This window comes from Phaethon lepturus, unplaced genomic scaffold, assembly GCF_000687285.1.
Source record: "Phaethon lepturus isolate BGI_N335 unplaced genomic scaffold, ASM68728v1 scaffold4937, whole genome shotgun sequence".
Classification (NCBI taxonomy): domain Eukaryota; kingdom Metazoa; phylum Chordata; class Aves; order Phaethontiformes; family Phaethontidae; genus Phaethon; species Phaethon lepturus.
In genome coordinates, this window is record NW_010552411.1 from 17087 (window position 1) to 43312 (window position 26226).

The 26226-nt window shown below is 37.1% G+C and overlaps 1 protein-coding gene across 1 annotated transcript in view; it reads left to right on the forward strand.

Moving 5' to 3' along the window:
* Window positions 1–17871, forward strand: part of ZDHHC21 (zinc finger, DHHC-type containing 21) — a 29740-nt gene extending 11869 nt beyond the window's left edge. The window contains exons 5-7 of the mRNA XM_010291196.1: window positions 2830–2946; window positions 17164–17207; window positions 17739–17871. Of these exons, the coding sequence (XP_010289498.1) occupies window positions 2830–2946; window positions 17164–17207; window positions 17739–17871 (294 nt within the window). The remainder of the gene's footprint in view (window positions 1–2829; window positions 2947–17163; window positions 17208–17738) is intronic.
* Window positions 17872–26226: the final 8355 nt, after the last annotated feature.

A 26226-nucleotide genomic window follows, 5' to 3' on the forward strand; every position in this document is an offset into this window, starting at 1 on the left:
AAGTAGACAGACAGAAGACAATGGCAGCAACCCATGTGAACTGAAGTTTTGACAGAGCAGTTAGGCTGTGATGTTGATAAAAAGGAGAGAAGTGCTACCTGAAGGGCAGGTCTCACATTGTTAAAACTGTACATTAAACATCTGTGCAAAGGCCACCGATGTCAGCCTGGCCCAATGTGGAAAAAAGCTGCTATAGGACAAAACCCTGTTGTGACACGACCTAGGGTTCATGCATTGGTGATGTTAATTGATGTGTGCTCATGCTTTGCAGCTTTGTTTAGTTCTTTCTCTTAGCACAGACAGCATGATTCTGGAAGTTACAGGGACAAGCTGTCTCGGTACTTAACACTGCACTGAGATTGGTGAGTCCTAAATGGTGTTTGAACAGGAGAATCTGTTCAAAATACATTGAAAAAGAGGTTGTTTAATTATTGACTAGTCTTGGGAGTTGATTTATTACAGTTTTGATTGGTTTTCTTAGCTGGGAAAAATGGTTTGTAAGTTTAGAGAAGGAATAATAAAAATAAATTGGGTTGAGCTTTATGTAAATCAGCAGCATCCTTATTATTATTATTACTACTGTGATTTAAATAGATTTTAAAAAATAATCTCTATTTTCATGGAGTCACATGCAGAATTGTGAAAGTAGCTCTGTTATTCAGGTCTGATTACCAAAAGACCCTATTCCTGCATATACTTTGGTTTTCTGTAGAAAAATGCTGTTTTGTCTGTACAGATTGCCCAATATTGATTTTCAGGCCATCATTGCCTCAGAGACTTTGATTCCCCTAGAGTTCTGTAATGGCTGGAAAAAACATTGGTGATGTCACCTCTTCTCACTAGTCATTCAGCAACCCCCAGTCTTTTGTGGTAAATGCTTTCATCTCTTAGGGAGGATGGAAAGAAGGACAAACAGGTCACTTCAGTATGAAAAGTGTTTCCTTTTCTGTAGCTTTAGTTTTAACATGGATTAGAAGGGACAAATGAAAAATGCAGCCTGCCTTCTTTGCGATAAGATTTTCTGTTGTCATGTGTTGGGTGATGTCTCTTTTTCCTGCTAAAGATGCTGCTTAAGAGAAGGAACTCTTCTAATTAGAGTGTTGGGGGTTGAAAAGAGCTGTGTTACAAACGTTTTTCTAACGGGGGAGTGTGATGCTAGATCCAGAACATGACTTCGGTGTTGGCACTCTTCTCTTACATGTCACTGTTTTGTGTTGAGTTTGGTTATGTTAAAACATTTCTGATATAATAAATCAACATACCTGTGAAGATAGGAAAAGAAAGTATTTTAGAGCTAGTAGAACTTGTGTCTTACCTTGTTTTTTTTTTTTTAAATATTGGTTGACTGGTGGAAAGGAGAATAAAGATTAGTATGAATGCTTTTATTTTGAGTAGATCTAACTTTAAATTAACTCATTAACTGAGTAAGAAGAGTTAAGAAAAAAAATGAAATTAAGCACATATTTTCTACAGCAGCGAGAAAGGCCAATACTAACAGGAGCTGGCATACCAGTTCAGAAAAGACTGATGGGGTTTGCATTTTGTTTTACATGGTTAAGTAGTGATTTCTACTTGTTTATTAAATACTGTCTTTCTTCACAGCTTTAGTAACCAGTATAAACTTTTTTCATGGGTTTATATTTTGAACCTTCATGGTAATAATTTAAAAATAAAATCAGATTTTTTTACTGAATATAATTTGCTTTAACTATTCTCTGTTTAATTAAAACCCAGTATTCCTGAATCTAAGAATTCCTCAACCTTAAGTCCTTGATTGAACATAAAGAAGGAGAGTTCAAAAGCAGTGGTATTTTGTTGTGGGTTTTGGGGGTTTTTTTTGCCATTCAGCTCACTTTTATGTTCTGGTTGTAATTTAAAGTTTACTTGAAAGATTTTAATAGTTGCCTGCTGTGATCTAGTTTTTCTAACTGGAAAAACACATGTGTACATTCAAAAGACAGCCTTGAGAACGTAATCGTAACTTATAAATAAGAGAATGGGTGTGTTAACTCATTATCAAAGAGTGAGATGGGGTGTGAACTTGCAGTACATCTACAGTAACTACCATGTACAAATGTTTTCCTGTGATAAAAATAAGGTGTTTTATCCTTTGAAAAAGATCTATAAAACTCTCTTACACTTTTCATATTTTCTGCTGATAAGAGCAGGCTTTCCAGAGCAGCTGATGTAGTAAATTCATATCCTCCTGTAACCTGAGGCAACTTGGTTGTGCACCCATATCCGAAGTTATGATAATCCACTTAAGGCCAAAACATAAAAGATGAAGATAAGTTTATGTTGGATAATAGAGAGCATTACAGTGGGACCAGTCTGATACAGATACTTGGATTTTGTAGGTACCATCTTCAAGAGTCAAACTGGTAATGTTGTTATTCTTATTACAAAAGAAGCGATGTTGAAATGAAATTTTCTGTGACTGGGAGCTGAGATACAGGAGCCTTATGTATCAGGCTGTTTAACAGAATGGTTTTCTTATGTTCTTGCGCTTGTGTGTGGCAATCTGACACCGTTTGAGATGGAAGATTCGGGAATAACCCATTTGAGCTTGAACCATTCACAAAACTTTCATACTTGAATGAGGTTTTTAACAGTCTGGCAAAAAAGCCCAGCTGTTTACATGTATAAATAAAAGATTATTGGTTTACAATTTTAGCACATAAATGATGTGCAATGTAGCTAAAAAATCCAATATTTGCCTTGAGCTATAAGTCTTTGGGAACAGTTCTTATCTAGTATTTCCACTTGATTCAAAGACTTAAATTAATTTGTAAGTGCTAAAGTCTTTCTCTTCTTTCTGTCTTGTTCTAGGATGTTTTTGTATTTAGACATGAACTTGCTCTCCTAAGAGTATCTGCCTTCATGGGTCTAATAATATTAGGTGGAATAAGTGGACTCTTTTACACTCAGCTAATGGGTATTTTCACTGTAAGTATCTCATTTTAGAAGTATATATTAGTTTTATTTTCAATAAAATTAATAAAAGCAGAAAAGCAGATTGCATTTAAGGGAAGAATAGAGGAACACTTGCGCTATGAGGCAGTTATCTGGTATGTGCTCTGTCAAGACTCTTGTCTCCAAGGAAGCCTTAAGAAGCCTTCTAACAAACACGTGTCTAATAATTCGCCTATCAAGGCAATTTCCTCATTTGTATCGGTAAAATAAAACCATGCATTGCTCTGGAATTGTGCAGTGTACAAGGTATGTATTTGTGAGTTTTGGTTTTTGTTTTTATTTTAAACTCTTCTGTGCCCTGGTCTCAATTATATATTGTGTCAGTAAGGCCCACTGATAAATCGTACATTCTGAGAACACAGACTTTTTTAAAGTATTTTAATAAATCTGCTTACTTTCATATCTCTTCAGTTGCTAAACTGTGGAGTGGAATAATGTACAATTTACAGGCCAAATGCATACTCTGTATTTAAAGGTACAGAAAAAAAATCCTCTGCATGGAAAAATTTTCCAGCTAAATGAATTTGGTAATGTAATAAATTATCTACAAGGAACAAGCTTTTGTTGCTGTAGCGTCCTGTTCTGTACATTAGAAGTTAATCACTGCAGTAAATTCTTTACAGTTATCTTGAGAATACATAGAAGTGCTTGAAGTACTGCCGTGTTGAACAGAGATTAGTTGGATCTGTACATGTCTGAAAGGGTCTATGATCTGGCCTGCAAAACTTTTTTTAAAAGACAATAACTTACACGATGACAGCTTCTTTATTACTACAACTGATTGAGATCTGCCTGAGATTTCATTTTGGGATTATGAGGGTTTACACAGTATTAATGTTTGTTGGTGCATAGTGGAAAACCTCCTAACTGTATTATGTAATTCCTTTGTATGGAATAAAGGACACATATTACTGTGTAGCTTTTCCTTCTCTTAGATAAAACAATAATATTGCTTATTGTTTTTATTGTATTAACTTTATTTCTTTACTAACTTTACTGCATTCTGCTGTTTGTGTGACTGTAGCTGTGCTGTGTATTATTTTCGCCATCCTCCAGCTGCTCTGCCAGTCTGCTTTTTGTACTTTCTGTCAACCCCGAGGCCTACGAGGGTCTTGCCTTTGCACCCCTTTACTGTGTGCCTGATTGCTAGCTGATAGGTTCTCACCTGCTAAATGCTGGCACACAACCTTTGTGTCTGCGTGCTCTAGAGGTGGGATTTTTTTCTGATCCGATGCTGTGCCTTGATGAGTATCTAGCTAAAGTGATGCAGACATCTGAATTCTGCTCACCCTCACTCCCAGTAGCGGGAGAGACAGAAATTCGGGGAGCCTTAGAGTTCAGGTGCTGAGATATGAATGTCTCTCTAGTCTCTGTTAAATGGATATATGAGAAGGAACAAAAAGCCATGTGATCAGTACTACACTAAAACATAGAAATGATACAGAAGAAAACAAGGAACAAAACCTAAGTCTACCATTCTGTTCTGTGTGCTGCCAGAAGCTGGACTAAATTTTGGTAGTGGCCATCAGCAGCCTTTCAGATACTGTTAGTAGACATGAAATAAAAACTCTCAGACTGAATCTGATTCTGTCAGGTACACTTGAAACTTGGGACATTTCTGTTACCATTTCTGATACCACCTATGCTGCCTCTGCAACAGGCATGAATTCCCTCTATGTTCTTTCACCATTCTGAGTCTTAACAGGCTGCTACCACCACTGCAAACTCTTACAAAGTGCTGTAAAACTGCTTTATTTGATGTCAATTTATAATGATACTGTGAAGTATATCCCATTGCACTTGCTGAGCTGGCCACTACCCTGGAACAGGTATGGGCTAGTAGCATTTTCAAGTCTGACCTCTTTCATGTGTTGAAATCATAATTCTGTGGATTGCTGAGCTGCAGTATGCCTGGATACTCTCTTTTGCCCTCTTTGCCAAACCTGGTGAAACAAACACACCACTGTAATTGTGGGTATGGCTGGTCTATGAGAGGCAGATGCTGGGAAGTACAGATCTTCTGCATTAGGGCCTGTTACTGCACCCTACCTGTAGCAGAGGGGCTATTGTTCTTGCCTCATATGGACAAGGTTTTAGGTTTGGGGTTGTTGGCTTGGGATTGCTGAGGAAGTAGAAGCCCATAAATGGAATCTCCGAACTCTTAATTCATTCATACCATGTGGATGCTGTTGCATTGACTCTTTGAAGAACATAGGTCATCTAGTCCATCCTCCGCACAAAGCATTTCCATACTAGCAGCACAATAATCTTCCTTTTCATGCCTTTCTTCACGAGTGCAGAATTGGCAAGAATAAACAATGAAGTCATTTTGAGGAAATCTGCTTGAGAACAACTAGCCAGACTTCAAAAGAACAAAGCCAAATCTGTTGGGCGAGGTTGTGCTTCATCTGCAAGTTTTGTCAGAAGATCTTTCTGTACAAATGGTTTTTGATTGTCAGCATTGTAGTGTGGAGTTTGCGTCCTCCGTAATCACTTAACAACAACTTTGGCTAGCCAGTGGAAAAGGCAGAGGAGAGGGCAGCAGGTGAGTGAGTAGTTACTCTGCAGGCTCCCGAAAGACATGCCTGGTTTGCAAAGAATAGGGAAACAAACTGGGTATATCCACTCAGAGCACTGAGCACACCCCATGGAAGACATTCAAGCCCTGTAGAAGCAATGAACTGTGATCACCAACAGAGAGTCATGCTCCTACTGTGTACTGTGCTGGAGTTAACTGTTCAGCATCTAACCTTCCTCTATAAGCAAAGCAAATTGTATCTGAAATGAGCTTTATTTAAAATAATGAATTAATGATGAAATTAAGTTTAACTGAGTACAAGGTACAGATAAAAATCTATTTAACAGCAGAACACGATCATTGAAGTATAAAAAAAAAGCACAGACTTGAGGTTAATTTAAAAACAAATGCTTGAAGACGTAGATATGCACAGTTAAAACATTCATGTTATAGTGATTGCTCCATAGCTATTCTTGAGAGCATTAATTTCAGTGGTTGCTGAAGCTGCCCAGAGATGTGTGCTAGAGAGGTAGGCAAGAGCATGGATCTTTTTCAAAAGGTGAAGCAGAGCAGCTCTTACGTGGGCTTGTACAAGAAAACAGATAATAAACATTTTCCTAGTTCATGCTGCATGCCTGTGTTCGCAGTTTAACATCAAGCCAAGATTAGTTCTGCACCTCCTGGATAAAAGTTACTAAGTAATGGAGACAATCAGCATTGCAGCTCCATGATCTAAATTTTGACTGATACTTACTGTTGCTAAATGAGTCCAGCAAGTTCAGGTTTGTTGGGGTTTAACATTACTATTTGCCTATATTTCAAATACTGCCAAAATTGTATTTGTGGAACGAAAAATAAACTCAAGATTGTTATCAAACTTTGACCCTTTTGTAGATAAGCTTCCTGATTCTCCTTAAGGTAAACTTGCTTGACTGTCATTATATAATGTCATATTATATTCCAGAAACCAAGACAATAGTTTCTGTTTCATCTAAGTAGTGTAAAGGTAAGGCTAAGTTTTTCCAGGAATATTGGATGTGCAGATTAAAAAAATCCCCAGTTCCCCATTTTTCAGTATCTTCTAGGTACACAGAATGTGCTCTGCTTACTGCCAGTCTCACAGAAGCAATTGGGGATAATGAAGCTGCAGAGTTGTTTGTCCTCCTTTAGCATCATCAGTAATAAGGAACCAGGACCTGAAATGGTAACTTCGTGCTTCATTATGTATGGCTGATTTCCACAATCTGATGATTCTGCTCAAATATGAATGATTGGAATGTAGCATGCAGCGTGAGGTGTGATATGTGCCCTCATAAATATGAAGACTCATGCTGCGTCTTCATATTTACAGAAGTTTATCCTTTTGCCACTGCAGCAAGATAGATAAAGTTGGATGTGTGGAATTAATGTGCATTAAGTGGCCTTTGTATACAGCATATTTATAAGCAGACTTGCTCCTTACTAGAATTGAGCTAAGTGATATCTTGACAAGCCGTAAGAATGAGCAGGAGTTTTACATAGGATTTTAAAGGGAAATACTGCCATTTTCCCCTCTTCAATAAATTACTTGGAAGTCAAAAATGTTGTCCAGCTGAACATGTAATGGAAAGGATGTCTCTGATTCACTCTGGAATGTTTTTCTGGAACAGGGCAGTAGCTGAAACAGGAAAGCAGAGTGTCTCATTATGAAGTGCAGGTGAAATATTCTGCTGTGTGTGCTGGCACTTTCCAAAGTTCAGTGGTGATGTGCAGTTGACTGAAATTCTGTGCCTATCACTGCTAACTCTCATTGGTTGTAACAGTACATCCATTACATAAAAGTTCTTGAAGAAAAAAAACGCATGTAATCTCTGCTTATCCTGTTTCATGTGTGTTCCACAGATAGTAAGATGCCTGAAAAAAACATGCTTTCTGTTAAAAATGAAAACTTTCTAACCTGTGTAACTCACATTTGGCTCTTACACAGAGAACGTTCTTAAGGCTGTATTGCTTGAGAAGGTGATTAATAGACAAAGTTCCCTAACGTGCAGTAATTTCTCTTAAGTAGGTTTAGCACCTCTCTTACTGTGGTATCACTGCTAGGGTATCATTAGCACAAGGCTATTCATATCTCATCTGGAGGTCCAGGAAGCCAAAGAGCAAGGGAGGTGACTTCCTACAATGAGAGGAAAACAGCTGTTTGGTAAAAACTGTCCTTAGAGGAACTTTTGACATGAATTGTTTTGACGAAGAGGGGAGCAGCTGAGGTGGCCTCTGTATATGGGATTAGTGCTTTCTCCCTGGAAACTAGCATATGTGAAACACGCTTCTAGCAGAAGGGGCACATGTCTCTCTTCATCTTACTTCTCCAACTGCTTTCCCCAAGCTCTGTTTGCCTTTACTGTCATCATCCTGAATTTTAACACATCTTCCAGCATGTATCTGAGATTGCTCTTGGGGAACTTTTATTTGGATACTTCGGAAATCTAAGTTCTCTTGGAAGTCTCTGAAATAAGGAGAAATTTACAATCCTAATTTAGGAACTCTAGGGTCCTAAGAAGATACTTTTCTTAAAATCTCAGCATAACAATTAGTCTTCTTACTTATAATTTTCATATTTCTAGAGAACTGGGTGGAAGAAATCAGTTTCACCCATGAAGAAAGTGCTGTCTGATGTGATTTCCAAAATGACTATGCATTTATATTGAAGGCCTGCTTATCTTCCATGCTTGATGCTTGCTTTTCCAGTCCTCTATTCCCTGTCATTGCTTGTAGTGCAAATTCGAATTTTATATTCTTTAACTGGAAATGAGTCTGTATTCTTGCATTCCCAGGCATCATGATGGTTTTTTAATGACTTTGCTTGAGAAGTAAAAACAAGCTTAGCATAAAGCCGTAAGTAAAAAAAAAAAAAAAAAAAAAAAAAATTTTTTTTTCATTTGTTCAATATAAAAAATAGTTGTCCTCCCCCAAAAAAATTTTTTTTTTTTTTTTTTTTAATTATTGGCACCCTTTACTTCAGACTACTTCTAGTTGCTTCTACTCCTGCAAGCAATTAATCCTCTTTTGCCTGAACCACTACAGGATTAGAAGATAGCTTGAGTAGAGACACTTTCAAACTCCATGAAGGTAGAGAGGTGTTTTTTTATTTGGTGGCTTGTCATAAATAGTAAAAATACTATTTATAGATAAATTATCATTTTGCTTTAGGTAGTTCGATTTCAGAAAGTTTTTAAATTTTCCACAAAACACATCCAAAACACATTGTCTTGTGCAACTGCTGCCTGTATCGATTAAAGGCATTGTGTTGCAATGGCAAATGCAGAGTATCTAGAGAATAATATTTTGCACTTAACCTAGAAGAAAATCTTGTGGACCATGTATCTGTGTTACTCAATTTTATTTCCAATTACTTTCTTCTGTAGTTATCCTCATCTCAAATAATAATCTTTAATTGGAAGCTAAATCAAATGGTATCCAGAAACTTGCTTGCTTTCTCAAGAGATATTTTCTTGACATGTGTTTTTTAAGATCCTCTCTCATTTGATATTTTTATATGTAACAGATGCTTATTTTCCTAAGAAAAACGCATAACTAGCCTATTTATTCATTTATTCATGGGAAAAGGCATAAATTCCCCTAAAAAAAAAAAAGTCTTTTATCAACCACAGATTGCTTCTGACTTATGATTGTAGGAGGTAAAGAGCTGCAATTCAGGCTCTTTTAAAAATGTGGAACAGTCAGGATACTTGTGTGTTTATTAGTACAAGACTTGCCCTGGCATTTGCATTTCTCTCACTCATGTTCCATTTTTGCCTTAAGAAAGTACTTCTGTATGTCTTTCATTTCACTTAAGCAGTTAAATGATCTTAAAAAAGAGTTGGATTGTGAAAAAGAGTAGGTTATGGTTGATCTACAAGGCAGTACTGTTGGACAAGTAATAAATAATACAGCAGTTTTAATGCTTTTTTAAACAATGGCTTATCTGATTATTTTGATATTTGTTCATGTCTAGTGAGGTTTTAAATTGCACCAGACGCTACTAAGAAGTATTCAATTTGCTGACCTTTTCTAAGGCTCACCTTTTGCACATGTGAGGTTTTCTTCCTGTGAAGGTCTATGGTGTTCTTTATTTTGTTGGTTCCCACCTGTCAGAAGCGATAGCCACTTCTTTCTCTTCTTCCGTGCAAAAGGAAAATCCGGTCTTCCCATGGATGGTGTAAGGTAACAGGATAATCAGTTCAGCAGTGATCCTCTGATGTCATTGTGGGAGCCCTGTAAAAGCAGATTATCTGTGACCCAGATAAAATAATTAGAAATTACTTGGACACTTACAAATAACTGATCTACTAATCTCATTTCCAAAGTTAAAAAAGGCCTGTCTCTCAGCGTAACACTACCAGATGTTTCAGTTAAACAGCATCCTTTGCAGAGACTAATCTGAACCCTAATTTAAAGGATTACCTTTGATTGTTTTTTATTTCAAACACTAAACAGTTTGGGGTTTCATTTTTCCATATGTTCAAACAATGTATTTATATAGAATTAAAGAAAATTTCTTCATTTTTCCACTATAGTCCATGAAATATGTTTTTATGTGAGTATTGTTTGTTAGTGTTGAGACAAAAAGTTTGCATTAAAATTATTTAGTAATTAACTTATTTCTCTGGGGCAGAACTGTGTAATAGAAGGGCTTTTTTGAATTTAATAGATACCATGTGGTCTCTGTGTAAGGTAGTGGATGTTTTGTCATAAACTAAGTAGACAGTGACTTTATTAATTTAATTAATGCTACCAGGGTTTCCTGATAATTAACTGTTTGAATGGTGTACAGTGATATGCCAATATCCTGGTGCATCCGTACTGTGTGGATATCGTAGAGAGAAATTTCCCTTTATTTGCTTTGAGGAGGATGGAAGGGAAAACAGTTAACAGCTGGTGTTCAACAGTCTGTCTGGTGCACAATATGATGCCTACCACATAAATTTTTCTCCTTAGAAGCATTTTTAAATGTTCTTATTTGCTAGGTGCTATGTTTTATTGTTTTTGCAGTTCCTCCTTTTTCACCTTCAAGTAGCAAACATATTTCACTAGCCTTTTTTTGTTGTTCTTACAAACAGATCCATCTCCACGTGAACATCTTGAACTTAACTAATTCATATATTTTAACTATTTTGCTTAGTGTGACTGATACTTACGGTAAGCATGTAGTAAGCAACTTTATTCATTTTGCTCAGGGCTTCTTTTCTTCTCAAAAGGACAAAGCTTCCTTTTAAGGAAATTGGAAAAAAGATGGAAATTGTACAAATTAATTTTCTGATATATTTATCCCAAAGGAATATTTTGAAGGAGTTAATTTTCTTTAAGATTATAATTTAATTTAATAGTATAATGGAAAAATGATAATCAAACATTAAAAATGCCAGTAAAAATTTAAAATTATTTGTGTAATCAGTAAGACAAAATTTTACAAAGGTTGAAATGCAAAATAATGAAAATGTAACTGCAGTTATTCTATTAGTAAAACTAAAGGCTTTTTAATTCTTTGATCCATTGCCATTTTAAAAATAAGTATCTTAAAAATATTTGTAATCATATCTATAATCAGATAATCTATTAAATACTGTTTTGATTAGTGAAATACTAAGGTCTTTTGCTGTTTTTTCAAACATGGCAGAAATGTAATCAAAGAACTATTAATCCTCATAATTAAGTTTAACACAGAAGAAATTAGGACTAGAAGGGGAAATTAGGATTCCCAGGCAAACATATTCTTTATCTGGCTATAATGAAGTCTTAAGATACAAAGAAATTGTAGAGGGAGAGCAAAAGGTGTATCAATTATAAACCCAAATAGTAATTTGAAATTAGAGATGTAATAGAAAATAAGGTCATGTTAATGTTGTCTGTCTGTATCTTCCCCATTATTCTTACCCCTTCCCCTTTTCCTGTCTCTACCTTTAATCCATCTGTAGGTAAATCTTCTATTAGAAGCATAAAGTCCTGTGAATTAAATTGTCAGGAATTAGTGATGTCTTGGTCTTTGAATAGGATTTTGTTAACTGTGTAAAGTCTTTTATATCTTTATCTTATTTTTCTCAGATAGACTATCAATTGGTTTTATATTTTTGAATTAATATATCCTGACAGTCTTAAACACCTATTTACCATCAAAATAAAAATTTAGTTTATTTTAAAAAAGCTCCTTCATGAGCTATTTAAAATGTAAGAATAGATTCAAGTGCAAGAAACACTAAGTGGCAAAAGATCTCATCTGTTTTATCTAGATCACTACATGGTTTTAGGTAAAGTGGGAATACTTTTATTGAAATTAATTATTTACAGTATTATTAAGGAAAAGACTAAGTTAGAAAATTTAGACAACGAGCTTTTCTGCTGTGCAGAGAGTCAAAAATACCATGCCAAAATATCCCCTGCTCATCACTCAAGGAAGAAGTCGTTTGACAACTTCAGGTTTTTTTCTAAATAGTAGAGGAATTACCTTTAACCAGTTGAAAATAAGTAACTATAATAATGATGTTTGAGTGTTCTGAGGGCTGAGTAAATTTTGTTTAAATGTTGCTTTTCAAATTTAGACAGCAGACCATTAAAATGGCTTCTGTGTGAGGATGGTCAACAGCCTTTCTGAGCATTTTTTCTTAATATTTTTGCTTTAAGAAGGTACTGGTAAGTATCAAGACAAATAATAAGTTTTGTCATGTGTCTTGCTGTCATGCAGCTATCTGCACCTAACACACCATGGGTTTTGACTGATGAAAAGAGATGCATTTGTGTCATCTTCTTTGTAGATGTGTTCCTAATTTGTTATCAGAGGTTTTCTTTTCATTGAATCATTTTCTAATATCTGACAAATACACTGGAAATCGATTTAACTAAATTTGTCAGAGTGTAGACAAGTGCAGGAATATTCCCTACATATAATATAGTGTAGCTTCATTTTTCATTTTGCACACAATTCTCAGAATTAGGAATTTGAGGTTAAAACTGAACTAGTAATTTTGGGCTAAAACTAATTGTAGGTGATAAAATTAACCATATTGCCTTATGTGAGAAATCTAGATTAAGAAAACAACGCTAAAAAGCGGGCAAACATAAACCCAAAATGTAATTAAAGCCAAAAAGGAAGATTTCTGAAATATGATGTAGTCTTTTTATGACATGTTAGGTATTTTATATTCTTCAGTTGCTCACCTGTCATTTACATACATACGATGAAAGGATGTTAGGTAGAAGGAATGAAAAAATGTGTTGTTCATATAGAGGATATGGCGTCTTGCACTTTTGGGTAACAGCAATGGCTGCAAATCCAGGAAGGCATGCAGGTTTTGTTTGTTTTTTCTCTTTCTGCTTTATCGTGTTTTCAATACTGAGTATTTGAAAATACTGTATTGGGAAAGCGTGGCATCACGCTTACGTTCTTCTATTGCAAGTATTAAATAGAGCGGTATTGATTACATGTCACTTTAAGCAAACAAAGAGGAAAAACTGAACCCGAGATTGTGGCTGCGTGCTTTGGAGTTAGTCCCGTGAGTCACAAGTTAGAGTTTCTCCTCTGGAAAGCATGAATCAGTAAGAGGAAAATACTCTTGACATGTGCTTCTTCCATGATAAATTTGTTCGTGATGAATCCCATCCTATAGCACCGTTTGTTAAACAGTGCATGTGCTCTTTTTAAAAAAACCTGTGTGTTCAGGCAGTTGGTTATGCTAATTAAAAATATAGAAGTGAAAGTTGTATTCCTCTTAGTGACTGATGCAGGTGCATTCATTTGCGAATGAATCTTAAGTTGGGCTGCAGAATTCGGTCGGCACTCTTAATGTACATCTCTCCATTCGTCTCCTAACAGTCTTAGCTGTGGCCATAACTTAACTTCACTGGGAGTAGACAAACTGCCCTTGCAGCAAGTCCTCAAAGCAAAAAAACATTCCTCATCCCCTCAGCAGAATCTGAGCCCTTTGCACTTTTCCTCTTGTTTTAAAGTGATACGTTGTTAATGGCTGCTGCGTTTATTTCCTCTAATTTCTTTTGCCTTTCTCATCAAGGCATGATTTTTTCCCTAGTTGCCTTGAGATGCTTATCAGTGGGTATGTATCTCTGAGTAACCAGGTGCAGGAACAATAGTTATTTCCAATCCGGATGATGATTTTGGGGGTCCACATGGCCCATCATGTGAAATTAATCAGTTGTGGGTTAGTCAATTTCGTCTTGTATGCAATTGTACATTTTGGGGGATTTTCGGAGATGGAGATTACTAGGACTCAATAGATATGCCGTGTTTGCTCATTCCAAGTTATTTTCAGCTTTTGGATGCGTGCCTGTTCTCCAAAAGACTGTAACAGCAGCATTAGCTGTGAGTCTGGGAGGGTCAGTAAAAAAATCTCAGCAGTGTTCTATTTGTATTAATAGTAATCCAAGCTGATAGTAGATGCAGACAGCCAAAGCCTCTTAGGCTGAACAGAGTAATACTGATGTTGTAGCAAAACCTTAGTATACATCGAATGCATAATTAAGACAGATGATATTCTGGTTGAAAGCCATTCGTGAGATGTGTTAATGAACAGAACACCTTGTCATTCAGAAGAATAGTGGTTATTCTGGTCTTCCTGTCTCCAGAAGAAGAAAAATTCACCTGTCTGAGAAGAAAGCCTTAAATAATGGGCCAAAACTCAACTGTGGCCATCTCCCTTTCCTTCCTCTCCTGTCTCCAGAGAGGCTACCGAGTTTCCTGGGGTGCTGTGAAGTTTCGCTTTCATGTGAAAAGGTAAATTGGTTCATGCTGAAATGAAAGTACATTTCAAATGAGCCCAGCTGTTCGGCAGCAGTGTTGGGGGAGGGAGGCTGTGAGGGAAATTTGGTTTCTTAAGTTCAGTCACCAGCACTTGTTAAGCAGCTGAACTTCAGAGGGAGATGTTTCCTCCCGTTCCCTCCAGCCCTAGTTCACAGCTTTTAAAATATGGCTATAAAGTTTTTTAACTCTGAAAAAGTATCCCAGAAGCAAAGGATTCACTGCTCAGTCCCAATTCCTTTAGTGTAAAGCAAAAGTATTCTAAAGTAGATGCTGGCATTTTAGTGGAAGAAGGAAGGAAGGAAGGGAAGGAAGGAAGGAAGGGAAGAAGGAAGGAAGGATTGATTTCATCTGACTTCCTACCCAACTAAAATTCTTAGTGTGTTTTAAAGGTGTGGAAGCTTGGCAGTCTTTTCTTAGAGCCATTTTCTGTGGTTCCTGTTTTGGTGCTTTCACTTAGTGCATTAATTTGGTGGGTTATATTTTTGAGAGAAGCAAGCCCTGATCATCTTTCAGGTCTTGATAACATGCCATGATAACAACTAAAAGAAATACAACCCCCAGTTCCCAACTTGGGATTTCCTCCAGAACTCTATTTCAGGGAGCAGTACAAGTGTATTAATAAATAAACAATGTGGAGAAACATAGCAAAAAAACATATTTAAGGTATTATTTTGTTATGCTGCTTCTGCACCCAAAGCTGTTTGAAGGCTCGTTTTGTGCAATGATAGCATACATCTTCAACAGCTAGAAAGCAATTATAGTCTGGACTAGCATGCTACTGTTGGACAAAAAATCATTGGCAATCATTGCTTTCAAACATACCAATATTATTTTGTACTATCAGGTGGGCAGGTCTGAGTAGACCAGAAGATAATTCCTAGAGCTGAGATACTTTTGCAGTTACAGAAGGAAATGCAGCACCTCATGCAAAATGCTGCGACAACCTTACTGAAATGTTGGGGAAGTAATATCTGTGTTTGTTTATTCCTTTTTATTCAGAAGGCTGTGTGTGATTTTCTGTGGTCAGAAGAGGTGGTCTTGGTTCTGACAAGAGCTGGGCCAAAAACCCAAGGAGGCAGAAGGTCCCTTGGCCATGCAGTCAGGCGCTGCCCTAACAAGGAGAACGGCTTGTGTCTTCTGATGCCTTCCTGCCACTGGTGGCAGGTGAGGGGGGAATGCACTAGACGGGCCCATCAGGTGGAGAGGAGAAGCAGTTCATCTATGAGAATCGAAACAACATACTACTTAGTCTGCTGCCTCCAGCCCTGGCCTCTCTCCCTGCTGAGCCGTTGTCCAAATCCACCTGATGATGGGGCCAGAATGGTTTATGTCGTCTGCTGTGGGCATGCCTTCTCTGCACAAACAGAGAAGGACTTGTGTGTCCTGGCGGTTTGGCGTGAGAAGAGGGGACTTCTCTCCTTCGCCATAGCGCGTCTGGAATTCAGCTGGGTAGGTCGTGGGCAGAATTAAGATTTTCGCTGTTTAGCATGTGGTACGGGATCCTGTTCCAAAACTCATCAGAGCTGGGAAGTGGATTTAGAAGAAGGAAAATTGGGCAAGGGGAGTTGCGGACAGCCATGTCTGGTGAAGCAGGGAAGCAGCTTCCTGTACGTTACTCCCCGCGCATATTTCGCCCTTCCCCTTCAAAGCTTTACAAAAGGTGGTGGCAGAATCCCAGCAGTGCCCGCACCGAATTGGATGCGCTGGTGGCCGGAACTGTCAGAGAACGCAGAACGGATTTATTGCGAGGCGGTGTTTCCAGATGACAATGAAGCCACAGCCCAATTAAACCGCAGCCCTTGTGTCTCTGTATGGCTGGGACAATAGAGACTAGCTCTCCGTTTAATTCAAACGCTAGCGTAATCTGACAGGTGCATTATGTGCGTGCCTAAATCAATGAGCAGTAACGGGAGATAGCAAGCTGCCATGAAAAGGAGATGGAACCATCAGAAATATTTCAATTACTGTATTTTGGACCTCATGAGTTATTTTGGGACATAACAAACTGTTCAATGCGCACTGAAAACACTTATACTGCTGGAACTAAAATTGAAGTGATGCTCATTTACAAAGCAACCTTTTTTTGCTAAATACATAGTGCAAAAGTGAGAAAAAAGTCCTATTCATAGTTTTAAAAGTTTTATTTGTGGATGATCTAAGCTTAAATGAGTTTGTTAATAATAAAACTGTGACTCATTAAATTAATCATGTTCAGAAAAGTGAAGTATTAATTTAATTTACAGTTAGCTGCGCACATTATTTAGTTTTTGTTACATTTTAAGAGAATAATTTTTGTATTTGGTCTTTACCTGTAGAGACTATGGAGACTGATGGTATATTCCTAGTGGTGCTGTTTGCATTATAATACTCATGAAATAACTATTTTAAAACTTCTTAGTAGCTCCTGATTTTCAAAATATTACGTATGTTAATGGTTGCATTGTACTAAGTTGTCCTGTGGTTGTCTCAGTGGACTACACCAAGTCGGGAATGGGTGCCTGTGAAAAGTATGGCAAGAGTGTACCTTATGTACATCACTTCTAAATGTCCCATGAATTAATTGTAGTCTGAATTAATTTTAGCTGTAATAATAAGTTTTTGTTGGCATTCTGTGGTATGTGCTGTCACAGTAAAACCACACAGTATAGTTTCACATCATGTTTGTAAAAATCATGTAACAGACTGAGTAAATTTGTGCCTATAATCTCACAGCTGTCTAAAACTAATATGGCATATGAGTAATATGTAACCTACTGGACAAATGCCAGAGCAGTGTATGCTAAGAATTTATTCCCTGCTTCATTTAGTTGCTTTCAGAATGACATTTTAACAGTTAGGAATGTAAATAAATACTTTTTTCATTGTGTTTTCTTTTCTCCGACAGGACACTACAAGTATAGAAAAAATGTCAAACTGTTGTGAAGACACGTAAGTGCTGTAAAATTTCTACATTTATTTGCTGAAAAGCAAAAGGAGTAGCTGCTTTGTTTTAACTGTGTGTGAGAGAAAAGGAATTGAAGGCACTGTTAGAATTATTTTGTGTGGTACTGTGCCTTGTACTTCCTATGCCTAGCAGCAGCTCACTAATCTTTTAATACCAGTTGTACACAAAGTAGCCTCACATTATTCCCATTCCTTCCAAAACCAGTGGAACTGTATTTTCTTTCAAAAGTATAGATCAAAAGACACTTTCTGCTGTGTCTTGACATACACTTCATTGATTCTGAGAGTCTCCTCTGCTTCAAAAGTTGCCTTCAGTTGATTGACGACACAGATAGTTTCTGTTCTCCAAAGTTAAGTCTCAGCTGCGTGCCGTAATGAAAGAAAAGCTGTGTTTGTGATGCTGGGACACAATTCATCAGAGTCCAGTAATGGGTCCCCAGCCAACCTGCATTGTTCTGTCTGACTGAAGTGCACCATGGGCGTGCTGTCTTTCACTAATAATGCTGTCTTCTGTAGATTGAGGCCCCGAAAGCCATGGCAGCAGACCTTCTCAGAAGTTTTTGGCACTCGATGGAAGATCCTGTGGTTTATTCCTTTCAGGCAGAGGCAACCACTGCGAATTCCCTACCACTTTGCCAATCACATCTGAACAGATGGATGGTGGGCACAGATGGGTCCTCCATGCTGGAAGTGCGTTGCAGGTTTTATGATAATAGGACTATGACAGTCTTCAAGTCAATTAAAATCCAGCCACCAGTTGTAGGCATCACAGTGTGCCTCAGGATTTATTTTAATAGAGGCCTTGATTCAGTTCTGAGATTAATACAAGTTGTATGTTTAACTTTAGGCGTATTTACTTTCAAATTAACTTTCCAAAGGGATTTCTTTCATCTTTGAGGTAAATACCAAAACCAAATGACTGGAATGCAGTCTTACTCTGTTTGTTTGATACAGACACTTGATTTTTTTTCTTTGGTAGGAAACACTGAAGTTTACATTGATTGTTAGCTTTCCCACTAAGTGTCTTATTCTGCCTTAAATTTTTTTGAGTGTCTTTATCAGTAGGTCTGTCTAAAGAATATTTATGCCTTTTTTCTGCCATGTGTATTTAAAATTCCTTGATACTGCCATTTATTTATGATATTCAATAGTAATCCTGCAGCACCACACTATAAAAGGTACCATTTAGAACAGAGGCAGACTTCTTCCTAAACCTTTCTCAGAGAGGTTTTTATAAATAGACGTAAATGTGTGTATTTATATAGAGAGATCTTACGTCTTACAGTTATCTTTCTGCATAGATATGATCTTAGTGAAAAACATGTCTTTATGTCAACAAAAGCGATAAAATGTTCCAGGGTAAAATATGCAGATAGATAACGTGTTTTCCCTCTATCCCAAGGATTTCTTTGCAATAATTCAACAAAGAAGTTGTATGGTGCAAATACGAGAATGATTACTTATTAAAAATACAGATTTAATTAGCTAGCATAATGTACCATAAAGAAGAATATATTGTCAATAAAGCTTTTATATTTACTTCTGTTTAGTCATGAGTAGCTGGAATTGGTCTAAGTGTTTGTATATGGAAAACAAATGTGAAAATATTTTAAAATATTTATACATAAATACAGATATTTGCTACTTACAAGTATAGTAAAGTATATTAACTGATTTAATAGGGTACTGTGTTGACATACAATAGCTTGTTGTGGGCCCTTTAAGTACGGAAGTAGTTAACCAAAGAAAGCATCCTTAAGATTACATCTGGTAAAATGACAACGATTCCCAGATCGTTGGGAATGGCTCAGCTTTGCTATATCTGGAAAAAATTGTGTAATTTATTACAACCCTTTGTATCTATACAACTATCAGCATGAGATGTTTGTGATTTTTGAAAGTTTGTGAATTTTTATGGGAAATTCACAGCTTCAGTGTTTTCACTTATGCTACTTACTGTGGTTGTTGTCTAGTCTAACAGGACTAGGATGCACCTTAAATGACAGCCATGCAACAGGATGATAAAAGGCACAAAATCATAGAACCACAGAACCATAGAATTGTTTGGAAGGGACCTTTAAAGGCCATCTAGTCCCATCCCCCTGCAATGAGCAGGGACATCTTCAACTAGACCAGGTTGCTCGGAGCCTCGTCCAACCTGACCTGGAATGTTTCTGGGGCAGCCTGTGCTGGTGTTTCACCACCGTCATGGTAAAAAATTTCTTCCTTATATCTGGTCTAAGTCTACCCTCAAAAAAATCAAGTTGGAATATATGTTGGTTGTGTTTGGCGAGAGTAATAGTTGTGAACAGTTCATTCAAGAACAAGGGCTAGATCTGTCATGAGTGGTATTCATAATGAATTTCTAGATCAGCTTTTTTGAAATCTTAACAGAGTCACTGCCAATGTTGGGTGTCCCTTTATTGAATTACCGGATTTTGATCATCCATTGAAAATTCCCAAAGGTGCATCTTAAAAATAATTTCAATTTTAAACTTTTGTAAACTTCTAACATTTGACCCAACCTTACTTTCCCCCTCCTTTTGAAATTGGAGCAATATTTTCTTAATTTAAATTTCAAGCCTAATGTTCAACCATTTTTTTTTTCATGGCATTTTTAGACATGAGTTTAGACTTTCTTTAAGATAGTATTGGCAGCAATATTTAAACAAAGCTCGAAGAAAGTGGATGGAAAGACTGGAGCAGAGCTTGAAATTAAAAGGAGTGTGCATATACATTATGAAGTAGTGGCTGGATTCTCTCTTTTATTTCTTAAGGAATTGCGCTATTATTGTCCCTGTGAAATACATAGGGGAATAATACTAGCAGTTTTAAGTGCCATTAATTAAATTTGTTTCATGAGCAAAATATAGCAGTTTGTAAAAAGTTTTTCAGGCTAGTCAATTATAATAGTTAGCAGATCATACAGTTCTGAAGCTTATTAAGAAAGAGGGTCAAGAATGTGATTGTTCTTGATACGTTCACCATGGGGTCATAAAGTTACTCTTTCTGTTTTCTGTTTTGGGGGTTGGACGAGATGACCTTTAGAGGTCCGTTCCAACCCAAACTCTTCTGCGATGATTCTATGATCGTTTCCATTCCTGTAACCGTGCGTGGGGAACCAAGTCTGCAACACAGAATCTGCGTGACAGCAGGAGCCTTAAAGAGTGTATTTAATTTTTGTACAGGCTCTACAGTGAAGTAATGGGACCACTAAATTTTGCCTGCTTCGTGGGGATAAAAATCCACAGGCAGCCCAAATGCCCTACGTGTGCGGTAATGCCGGTATTCTCAAACGAGAGGAGGTACCAGCCATGAGAAGCCGGTGCTGACATGGCACAGATTTGGGGCTAAACATGCGCGGAACGTGCTACACCCCGCAGGCACCGGCGTCCGCGATTTATCCCTGACGCGGGTGGAGACGCTACGCCGTTCCCTCAGAGCGGGCGGCGGCGCGTGCTCCCTCGCGCTCCACGCGCCCTCTGTCGGCCGCCTTTGCGCAGCGTCGTTATGACGCAATGGTCGGTGTGATTTGGGCCTGCATGCGTGCCGGTGGTGGGCTAGGGTGCAGTTTAAGTGAGCGGACCCTGGTGGGAGTGTAGCGTGCCTCGTTTGTCTAGAAAATCGTCAGAGCCCTTCGACTTCCCTGTCAAAGCAACAATTACAGATTAAAAATTAAAAATATGTCAATTCTAAGGCGCTTACTTAAATGACCAAAAGAGGAACCTTGAGGCTGAAGTATCTGGTATACATTTAAGTAAATGATGTCAGTAAAAATCTTTCCTGATTCTCAAACAAAAATGATAATGCCACGGATTCACAATTTCTCAAATTATTTTCAGATTATTGGATTTTTTTTTGGTAAATACATTTTTTTGTCAGTATCCCATTTATCCTTAACATTAGGAATCAATATGTAATATGATTAAGGCAGCTACTTTATTTTTTATCCCATTTCTAATTATGTGAAGGAAAGAAGGGAAAATTTGGAGAGGCTTCATTTTTTGGAGGCACTGAGCTTTACTCTTTGAATGGGAGGCCTCTAGAAGTGTAAAAGTAAACACAGTGTTTTTTTAAATTTTAGTCAGTGACCCTATCATGTTGTTCGTTTATTAGAGTAATGTTTCTGAAACTGATTCTCAGAAAGAGATAGACTTTTATCATCTAATTTGAAATTCTTTAGACCTTGAAATCCTTTGAACCTTTACTTTGAAATCCCCACTTCTTTCTCTCCAGCTCTCCTTTGTGATTTTTTATTTTAGTAGAAACCGCATTCTTAAGACTACTTAGCACTTGTCATTGTTATTAATTTAAAAAATCTTATGGACAGTATTAATGAATTTCATCCTAATGTAATGTCAAAACTACACGTGCTTTATTTGGCACAGTGGATATGAGCTGTGAACTTAACAATATTTGATTTCCTGAGGGGTACAAAGGCAAGTCAAAGCACTAATGAAAAATAACCTGAAAGCATTTGAAAATAACGGCTTTATTTGCAGTATGGGGTAGCTCTTGGTAGGACTGAACAATGCTATCTTGCTATTTTCTGATAATATCAGAGATTTGAAATTTCATTTGAAAAATACTGGTATCTAAAATAAGAGTCTGCATTGAATAATGTTTAGCAACCTATCCTCTCCTCTGCTGGTTTGAAGGACAGGTTCCATCGAACAGCTGGTGGAGTAGCTGAGGTATGCAATCATTTTCTGTCTTGAGGAGGATTCATAAGTAAGAAACTGTCTAAGAACCGAGTGGTAGGATAGATTTTGAACTAGACAGCTTCCTCCTTGTTTTGAATCTAAAGTGGGATAACGTGAAGGGAAGATTCATAAAAGCACAGAGAAACTGTAGATGGGGCCAGAAGAATTGTTTTGATTATCAAATTTTATCAGTGAAGTGAGATTGCAAAGAGCAGGAGTGATGCAGTTAAATACACATGCCATCATTACATGATGTGTTTCAACATTCAACTTACAGTTGTCCAGTTTTATTCAGTAAATGTTACTTTTCAGAATTACGAATTCATAAGGAATATTAAGTGGCAAAGACAGCATTTCTGCAGTACTATGAAATAGAATCTTTTTCATGTCAACTTTGCATTCAGATGAGGCATATGATAGTAAGATGAGTTTTCTGGTAACTTGAAATTGTTACTTAAAACACTTTTTTTGTAATGCACTGTTTACTGCATTTGGCCAGACTTCCTGCCAGCAGTACATCACTTATAGCAGAGTTTCTGTCAGATATTTGAGGATGCTGTCACTTAGGTGTATTATTTAACTTGGCTATCTATATCTACCCTTTGTCTTCACCACACACTCAGTTTTTCTGCAGCTCACAAATAAGAAGCCAATGTAGCGTTGTTGGAACAATCATATCACAAAGAAAAATACTATTGACTGTCTCTTCTCAATACCCTGACTGGAAATATCATTGCATTCCTTAAAAGTGTTTTCTTTGTATGGTGGAGTCTTGAATTTTCTGGACAAAAAATGTTGCTTACTCTACATATATTCCCATGAACAATACTGTATTAGCACTTCTGCACTATTCCTAAAATAAAAACTAAGTGTACTTTCTGAAGAATAAGAGTTGCATAAAATAATGTGGATCTTAATTAATATCACATAGTATTTCTCACTCAATCCTGTACTTCTACAGTTGTGTTATGTGTGCAAGCGTAATAAATTGTGGATTTTAGCATTGTGTATAAGAAATACACTTTTATTCATAGTCTTGTAACCAACTGAAAGTTAAATGTTAGAAGACAAAGGTACTGTTCTGGTTTTTGCACTTCAAGAAATTACTAGCTTTTGTTTAGCCACAAAATCTCATATCTGATGTTAAAGTCTGTGGACAAAGGTTTGAGTCTAATGAAGTCATCTGACTGACCATTGTAGCTGTTCAGCAGCACTGATAAAAGTAATCTTAGACAGGTTTGTATATACATAGCACAAGCCCAATGTATACATTTCTCAGGGCTTGTCCTTTCCCAGTGAGATCATTTCTCTCTGAAAGGATTTTTCTTTTCTGCCGTCAGTATAAATTGCTGTTAGTCATACCTGATAGCCACTTCATAGCTCTCTGTTAGCTCTTAACTAGGTTGAATGAGTGGTGGGCACATGGTGTGCTTTTCCACATCCTGATAGTGGTCAGGTAAGAGGTGGAGGCTCATTTTGTCACCCTTTGACATTATCCCTTCATGGCCCTTAGATTTTTGTGGTGTGCTTGCTAGCGTGAATCCTTGGAGGACCTTTGGAACAAGAGGTTCCAGATCTCTAGAAGCTTACTTCGCACTTTGTTATAAGCAGATGACTAGCTTAAGTTTGGCTAACTTAGTTTCCTGCTCAGTAGCTGATTCTTGGCATCAATGACGTGATGAATTTTTGTATTTGAAAAAGAGGGAGTTAGATTTAAAAATAACCTCAGTGGATGACTCAGTTGATGAGGTTGGAACTGCAGATAGTATCTCCCATAAAATCAGGACGATAATGACTTCGCATTCAGCTCTGGATCTTTTGTCCAAAGTATTTGCTGTTTGACACTCAGTTTTTCAGTAATATGTCTACATAGGGACCCCAGTAGCAAGGGTCAATACAGAGTGCAAAAGAGGATGTTTTCAAGAAGCATTTCCTTAACCTGGGAAGAAATTCTGCTTATGAGCAATTACCATTGTGATATATGTGAGCAGTCAGACCTTTCTTGGCTGTAATTGAGTCTTACTTACCCAGACAAAATCACTTCTGTTGTCATGAATTCACTACCATAGCAAAGTTACTACCTTGAATGAGTTCTGTTCATTCCTTTGTTCACTTTCAGCTTTGATGGCTCTTTTCCTGTCTGAGCAGCATCAGATACTCCTACCTGCAGTCATCTTCATATCGTCTTAGCCAGAATAGACACCGTGGTAGAGTAGCCTGGGAAGGTGTGGTGATACAGAGTATTGATTTGATTTTTTAAAAAGTTAAATACAATTTTTATATGCAAATTTTCTGGTTCTGTTTGGGCTTGGGTTGAAAGCAAGCAGTCAAGTGCTTGAGAGATTTGAAATCTGTTATGGATTCCATATGCTGAAATACGCAGAAAGAACTTGCCACACCTCTTTATGGACTTTGAACAAGTGCTGCCTTTTTTTTCTGTAATGAAGCACAGCTGGGGCTTTTTGTAACCTTAAGCATTATTTCATATATAATTCAAGTTGTTTTTACCTTGTTGCCTGAGTCAGTATCTCCCGACCTAAGCCAGTGCATGCAATGTTCTGGTGCTGCCATAGGTACATTTAGCAGCTAGAGATCCATGGCTCTTGTGTCAAGAAAAAAAAAACTTTTTGAAATTGGTCCTATTGCAAGACTTGAATTCTCACATACTTGGAATTTTAAGAATAATTCTAATCCCCTATGGATCAATCTTTATTAACAGACATAACTGTTTTAAAATTTATGTTCTGAGCTGTTCTTCAGGTATTCCTGATAATTAATTTTTACTCATTACTTGATAAACACATGGTTAATAAAACAGCAAGTGGGATGTCATGACAAATCACATTGTCATTCATATTCATGATAATTCAGGATTCACATTGATGTGAATTACCATGTTTAGGATAAAACAACTAATGATATTGATATGGCAATTGAAATATAGATGCAATCTTTTGCTTTACAGTCATTAAGAAGTTATATCTGTAAAGTATAATAGTAGAAATATTTGTCTATACAAATTATTAGAAATCTTTGAATAAGCGAGTGTACTTATTTGAAAATACACGGGCATTACAAAGGATTATTTTAGTGCTGTTTAAAGTTATTTAAAGCAGATGAAATGTGACAAATGCCTGCTTGGTATGCTGTTTATATCAAAATGTAATTACCATTTTTAGCACTACACAGTGTGTCAGGCACTTAATTTGCATGTTGACTATTTGATATATGTGGTTTTTAAGGTTACTAGTTTTAACAGTTAAGAGTGCAGAAAATATACTGGGAGTTGTCTCCTGCATTAGCAAAGATAAATTGAATTATTTCTTAAAATTAGATTCAACTTATTAATGTAAAAATTAGTCAAAATATCAGGACTTCCAAACTGTCTGAGTGATGGCAAGTGATGCTAGTGATTGCTTTTGGGAAGAATTGGTACTTCTAAACACAGTGTCTGTACTTACGCAAAACACTGCATGACTGAATAGTTCAGAAATCATTGTTCTTCAACAGATTTTTTTACTACTTTCTCAGTGATGGAGCATTTGAACTTCAAGATTCGTTGAAATACTTGTATCTGTGAGATGCATTAGGCCTAGGACTTCAGTTCTGCTGAAATTGCTCAATGGCATCTTGTGTCTTGCCAAATACAGTGGAGTGATTAAAGTCAGTTGTTGCAACAAGGGCCATCTAAGTATTGCCTGTATAACTGTATTTACAGTAGAACACATACTTTTTCGAGTTAGAAACTATGAAACTTAAATTGTAATTTATGTGCGTGTCTGGGTGAATAAGTATTTCTATGCACGTTCCCAAGACTGATATACTGTAGATCACAGTGTAATTTATAGATAGAAAATTTTGGCTGGGATAGAGTTAATTTTCTTCACAGTAGCTATGATGGGGCTATGTTTTGGATTTGTGCTGAAAACTGTGTTTATGATATAGAGATGTTTTTGTTATTTCTGAGCAGTGCTTACACAGAGCCAAGGCCTTTTCTGCTTCTCACACCACCCCACCAACGAGTAGGAAGTTAGGAGGGGACACAGCCAAGACAGCTGACCCCAGCTGACCACAGGGATATTCCATACCATATGACGTCATGCTTAGCATATAAAGCTGGAGGAAGAAGGAAGGGGGGGACGTTCAGAGTTATAGCATTTGTCTTCCCAAGTAACCGTTACATGTGGTGGAGCCCTGCTTTCCTGAAGTTGACTGAACACCTGCCTGCCCATGGGGAGTGGTAAATGAATTCCTTGTTTGGCTTTGCTTGCATCTGCGGCTTTTGCTTTACCTATTAAACT